Source organism: Panthera onca, chromosome A1, assembly GCF_046562875.1.
Source record: "Panthera onca isolate mPanOnc1 chromosome A1, mPanOnc1 haplotype 2, whole genome shotgun sequence".
NCBI classification, from domain to species: Eukaryota; Metazoa; Chordata; class Mammalia; order Carnivora; family Felidae; genus Panthera; species Panthera onca.
This window is the reverse complement of record NC_138339.1, coordinates 153,549,548-153,556,528: the sequence shown is the minus strand read 5'-3', so window position 1 is coordinate 153,556,528 and position 6,981 is coordinate 153,549,548. Positions and strand designations below refer to the sequence as shown.

The 6,981-nt window shown below is 32.2% G+C and overlaps 1 protein-coding gene across 1 annotated transcript; it reads right to left on the bottom strand.

The window, feature by feature from the left end:
* Nucleotides 1-5,564: 5,564 nt before the first annotated feature.
* On the bottom strand, nt 5,565-6,497 carry LOC132676785 (olfactory receptor 2L8-like). The gene has a single exon (XM_060628789.3). The coding sequence runs from the start codon at nt 6,495-6,497 to the stop codon at nt 5,565-5,567; it is 933 nt and encodes a 310-aa protein (XP_060484772.3).
* Between the last annotated feature and the right edge of the window lie 484 nt (nt 6,498-6,981).

The following is a 6,981-nucleotide window of genomic DNA, read 5'->3' as shown; positions in this document are numbered from 1 at the left end:
CAGATCTTTAACACTTTAACTAGGTGAATTATTAGATATCTTATGTGTTTGGTTCAATTGTAAGTGGGATCAATTCCTTGATTTCTCTTTCTGCTGCCTCATTGTTGTATAGGAATACAAGATGTATGTATGTCGATTTTGTATCCTGGGTCTTTACTAAACTGGTGTGTAACTTCTAGCAATGTTTTGGTGAGTCCTTCTGCTTTCTATATAGGGTATCGTATCATGTGCAAATAGGAAACATTTCACTTCTTTCCTGCAGGTTTAGATGTCTTTTATTCCTTTGTCTTTTCTCATTGCTGTGGTAAGGAGTTCCACTATTATGTTAAATAAAGTGATGACAGTAAGCATCCCTGTCTTATTCCTGACTATAGAGGAAAATCTCTGTTTTTCCCCATTGAGGGTGATATTAGCTGTGAGTATTTTGCATATTGCCTTTATTGTGATGAATAATGCTAACCATACTTTTTTTGTCATGAATGGATCTTGCTTTTGTCAAATGTTTTTTTTTTTCTGCATCTATTGAAATGATCACATGGTTCTTATCATTTCTTTTATTAATGTTGTGCATCATGTTGATTGATTTGTGAGTATTGAGCCACCCTTGCAAACCAGAATAAATACCACTTGATTGTTAGTTGATGCCTCAGAACTGCCTACTATTTTGGGGGACTTACATTAAAAATTCAGCAGAACTTGAGTCTGAGATATAATGGAATGTGTTGGTGGGATCTCAGGGCAAAATTATCCTTAGGGAACCACAAACACCATGGGTGAACACCTGATGGTAGATACACTGAGATGGCTGTGAGTTTAATCAGTGAATAATCAGTCCCTAACAGCCCATAAGACCCTGATAATAAAGTGACATAAAATACCCTGTGCTTCCTAAACAGTGTGTAGGAGGTGTAGAAGCATACTTCTCCAGGAGATGCAAAAACAGTGAACATTTAATGACTCCATGGCATTCAGTGTATTCTAAAGGATGAGGAAGGGAAAGGATACCCAGACCAGAAATAAACCCATGAATATATGGTTAACCAATGTACAACAAAGCAACCAAGAATATACTATGGTGAAAGTATAATCTATTCAGTAATTGTACATCCTATGCATTTTCAGTCAGAAAACTGTGTGGCCACATGCAGACAAAAAATAAAATTGAACCATTATCTTGAACCATACACAAAAATTATTTTAAAAGTGTTTGAAGACAAATGTAAGAATAGACACCATAAAACTTCAGGAAGAAACAGGTGGTTAGCTTCTTGACACAGATATTTATAATAGTTATTATTTATATAAATCTTACACAAAGACAAAAAGAAGAGAAGTAAAGATAAGTGGGGTACATTAAACTAAAAATATGCACACCAAAGAACCATCAACAAAATTGAAAGTCAAACTACTGAATAATAAAGGTACTTGTAAATCATATTTATCCTTAGGGAAGCTAGTATTCAAAACAGATAAAGAACACACAATTTCAATGGCATAAAAGTTGGTTACAAAATGGACAGAAGACATGAATAGAGTTTGTTTTCCAAAGAAGACATATAGATGGGTAAAAAGTTAAAGAAATAAAGAAAACAAAAGATGTATAACATCATAAATAATCAGGAAAAGCAAATAAAAAACACAATGAGATATGACCTTACACATTAAGAATAGCTATTTTCAAAAAGACAGGGAATAACGTGTTGGTGAGGATGGGGGAAAATGGAAATCATTGTTTATTATTGGGGAGAATGAAAATTGGTGCAGCCAGTACAGAAAACAATATGGAGTTTTCCTCTTGAAACTAAAAATGGAACTACCATACATCCATAAATTCTACTGCTGGATATTTATCCAAAGATTTCAGAAACACTGCTTGTAAAGATATATGCATCTTTATGTTCATTGATCATTCCTATGTTCATTGCAGCAGTATTGACAATGGCTAAGAAGCTAAGATAGGGAAACAACTTATGTATCCCAAGAACCCATTAATGGTTGAGTGAATATTATATATATATATATATATATATATATATACATACATATATATGTGTATATATATATACATATATATATAATTTACTCATTATATATTGCACAGACTATTTTTAAATTCACATATAATAAATATGCTTGTACACATATATATGTATAAATATACATATACATGCATGTCTATTTATTAAAACAATAATATAACATAGTAAATATAAATGTACAAAATATAGATATAATAAATATAAATATACATATGTATATATAATAAATATAGATATAATAACTATATATGTATATATGTATATCATATTTAAATATTTAAATAAAAGTGAAATATATATAATTACAAATTTATATTAAATACATTTATATAGATAATTAAATCTTGCCATTTGTTACAACATGGATTAGACCTTGAAGGTATTATTGTATGTAAAATATATTAGAAAGAGAAAAACAAATACAAAATGATCTCTCCTATGTATGGAAGATAAAACAAAACACAACAAGAAAACAAGCTCATAGACACAGAAAACAGATTGGTGTTTGCCAAAGTGAGGGGGTGAGGAATGAGAGAAAGGAAGAAAAAAAAATACTTTTTAGAAAAACAGAAAGAAATCAGGGGAATTAAAAATGAAGCATTCAAAATCATATCACAAGTGTGTAGAAACAAAATATCTGATAAAAGTGTCCAGTCAACTTAAAATAGAAAGGATAACATATTTATTAAATTGCACTGGAATGCTTAATAGCATTTAGAAGAAAATATACTCCTACTTACAAGAATTGCATGCAATTAATTACATATATGTTTAAGATAATTTTTTAATAAATCTAAATAATAGCACTGATGTTTCTATGTATTTGTTTAAAAAATTCTTGGGTGCCTGGGTGGCTGAGTTGGTTAAGTATCCAAATTTTGATTTTGGCTCAGCTCATGATGTCATAATTTTTGAGCTGAAGCCCCATGCAGGGCTCTGCACTGACAGTTCAAAGCCTGCTTAGGATTCTCTCCATTCTCTCTCTCTACCACTCCCCTTTCACTCTGTGTGTCTCTCTCTTTTTCAAAAACAAAACAAAACAGAACAAAAAATAAACAAAGATATAAACAAACAACCACAACAACAAAACCACACACAAAAAAATATTTAAAACATTGTTTTCAATCTATTTGAATTTTTTATTGAACAATACAGGTATTTAAATAGATAATTACATTGGCATATTTGAAATATATATATATTTCTTATATATTCATCACAAAACAGGACCCTTGTTTCAACAAAAATTTTAGAGAACTTTGATCATTGTTTTGTGTCTGACTTCCCTCTTGACATGTCTTAGGAAGGAAAAGTTCTGATGTCTATGTTAGAACTAAATAGTCACTTCCTTTTTTGACTCTCAGTTATAGGAAGGGAATATAATCATACTTTCTATTAAATCTTTTAATTTCAAACTTTAACTTTAAAGTGGGTGCCTTCAAATAAGCAAGGGATATGCACATTCACTAAGCAAACAGCACAAGAAAAATAAATGTTTATTGCAATTCATCAAGTTTTCAGAGGAGCTCATCATATGATTTTTGAGCTGTGAATGGTGTGAGTCATATTAATTAATCTCAGACACATTTTGGAAATTGATTTTGGTTATGTATTTTCCAGACATCATTGGCCAGAATTTCTGAAGAGTCTGAAAGTCTCTCACTTTTTTTTTCTTTTTTTTTAATGTTAATTTATTTCTTTTGAGACAGAAGAGAGCTCAAGAGAGGAAGGGACAGACAGAGAGGGAGAGAGAGAATCCCAAGCAGGTTCCATGCTCAGTGTACAGCCTGATGTGGGGTTTGATCTCACAACTGAGAGATCATGACCTGAAACAATGTCAAGTAGTTGGATGCACCCCCAGGTGCCTCTGTCACTCTTTTTAATATGATATTTTCTGCTTAAATTCTACCGATTTTTTTTCTATTAAAAATGAATTTACGTTAGTTAAGAACCTTAACTAATTACATTTCAAACCCCAAATTAATTCAACTGGAAAACCTTGGTAGTAAAGAGTAATGCCTAATGAACCTTTGGCCATTGATACCAAACATTGAATGTCTTTTTTTTTTTCAAATTTGAAGATGAAGTTATGTGATATGAGGGAAACTTAAGCAAACTCTTCCTTTTTTAAAAGATTAATCATATACGTTCTTTTGATAAAAAATTTCCCATCATAGTTACACCATTTCAAAATAAAGCTTTTAAACAGTAAATAGTCAAGAAATCTCTAAGGACTCACTTAGTTTTAGTATAAAAGCATCCATAATTACAGTATATAATCTAACATGCAGATCTTCTATTTGGGGAGAAAATACTTATATCCAATTCTAATATATCAGTCATCCATCACTGTGATGCTTTGGATAATACAGGGCTTTGTACATGTTAATTCTAGCTTCCTTATTTACACCCACTCTTATATAATAAAGAGTATAGAAGACTTACTCCATAAACAGTGATGGCTGTTCATTCATAGTGCCCAGGTGTAGAACTAGCCTGTAGGTAATGGGAAGACCTTTGTAAGCTAGTCATTAAACAGGTATCTCTATTGAAAACCGTGCTACAGAGAGGTTAACAATAAAGCAAAGCACCCAAATCTCATTCAGTAGAATTATAAGAATATTAAATGTATAATGAAATGCTGATAACAGAAATCATCTTATGAAATGGAGTTAGTGGCTTTTGGGGTTGTGAAATGAGTGTTTTGAAAGATAACTGGGAAGTGGCTCAGACTGACTAATCTGCACTAAACAGTATATAACTCCCATCAATCCTTTTAGAAAATGGCTCTCATTATTCCATAGTTTATTCTTCATTTTCCTGATCACAATTATCCCGATCATGTAGACCTGTTGTAAATGACTTTCTTAGATTCATCTAGTTACTTCCAGAGTCCTTCTCATAAAATATATAAACTTGTATTTCCTCCTTACTGGTAAGAGAATGTCTAATTCTATACAGAGTTCTTTGTCCAATCTCCATACCTATCACTTGCCCTGAAAATAAGGGAACAGAAGAATCATTTTTTCACCAATATATATAAAGGGTAAATATATATAAAGGGTATATCTATCTATCTATCTATCTAATATATATATATATATATATATATATATATATATATATATATATTAGATTTCAAAGAAACCTGGGAACATGATAACACTTTCTGTTATTTTTTTCTATTTTAGCCATTTGGGAAGAGATGTTAAGTATATATGAATTATTGTAATGTGTAATACCATCATGTTGGATTGTTTCCATTATCATTTCAATATATTAATAAAATCTTACTACCCACAGGGTAAGAGAAAATATTTGTTCTTTCTATTTATTGAAAAATTACCACAAAGAAAACAAACAAATAAAAAAATATAAAATTATTTTGTCAAATCTCAATTATTTCAATTTTCTAGATTAATATAATCCCTGTCTTCATTCTGGAATGTCATTGCTCCTAATGATTGTAAAAGGTGAAAAGGATGGAATTTTAAGGCAGCAGGATTAAAGAGAACTTGGTCAAACTTATATAGAGCAGATCCTCTGAATCACTCTTCTGAGGGCTCCCATCACCTCCTTGTTTCTCAGGATATAAATGATAGGGTTGAGCATTGGGGTCAGAATAATGTAGAAGACAACCAGAATCTTGGCTTCTGATGGAGATCTCAGCCGTCTTGGGCATAGGTAAATGTAAGCAAAAGGTTCAGAGTAGAAAGTCACCACAATGAGGTGTGTGCTGCAGGTCGAATAGGCCTTCTTCCTTCTTTCTGTTGAGTGCATGTGGCAGATAGCATGGAGAACTCGGCCACAGGAACATGCAATGCCGATGAAAGGAAATGCAATCAAGAGTGTGGTGCTCACAAACACTGTGTACTCATAGACCCAGGTGTCCATGCAAGCCAGAGTCAGCATGGCTGGCACATCACAGAAGAAACGGTTGATGGACCTGGATCGACAATAAGGGATATGGAGGGCATATACAGTGTGGGCACAGGAGTTGATTGAGCCCATTATCCAAGATCCTGTTATCATCAACACACACACTTTTTTGCTCATACGAATGGGATAATGAAGAGGAAAGCAAATAGCCAAATAGCGATCATAGGCCATAGAAGCCAATAGTAACCCTTCTGCACCTGCTAAAGTCAAGAAGAAGAAGCTCTGTACCCCACACTCAATAAAGGAGATAGACTTGTTTCCAAAGAGATAATTGGGTGCCATCTTGGGGACGATGGTGGAGATGTAGTTCAGGTCCATGAGGGAGAGCTGACTAAGTGGAAAATACATGGGTGTGTGGAGATGGACATCCAGGAGGATGAGGAGAAACATGGACAGGTTTCCAAAAAGAGCCATTAGGAAAATGATAACAATGAGAATGAAAATAAACAACCCAATTCTTGATGGTGGAAACAACCCCAATAAAAGGAAGCCTGTTAATGTTTGGTTGTTATTTTCCATTTTCTATTCATTGGTTTTCCTGAAGAAAAAGAAAAACTCATGGTGTGAAAAATAAAGAAATGTGAGTTTTTACATTTTATCCAAACTATTTTAGTCTAATTCTGAAGTTTTTATGAAATATCTAGTTCCTTAAATAAATAATCAACATTTCTTACTTTGAGAAAGAAGTTCTATGTTGTTTCACAAAGTCACAAGGCAAGGTGATAAGCATATGCATTCAAATTCTTCTGAAAAGAATCTATGAAATAATAAAAGGCAAATATAAATACCCACCGTGTATTTATACATGTCATATACGCGATATGATCATATATCATATACATATCATAAACGTGATATGAGTAATTTATGCTCTTCATAAATTCACATATCTAAAATATTAAAGCTTAATTTGAGTTAAGCATAAATCTTATTGCCAAGACTGACCACAAGTTGACTAATAATTTAATTAATATGGGTTTGGCTCATGTGTATTTATTTTATA

Coding starts and splice junctions, on each gene's coding strand:
- LOC132676785 (XM_060628789.3), bottom strand. CDS start 6,497: ATGGAAAATAACAACCAAACATTAACAGGCTTCCTTTTATTGGGGTTG.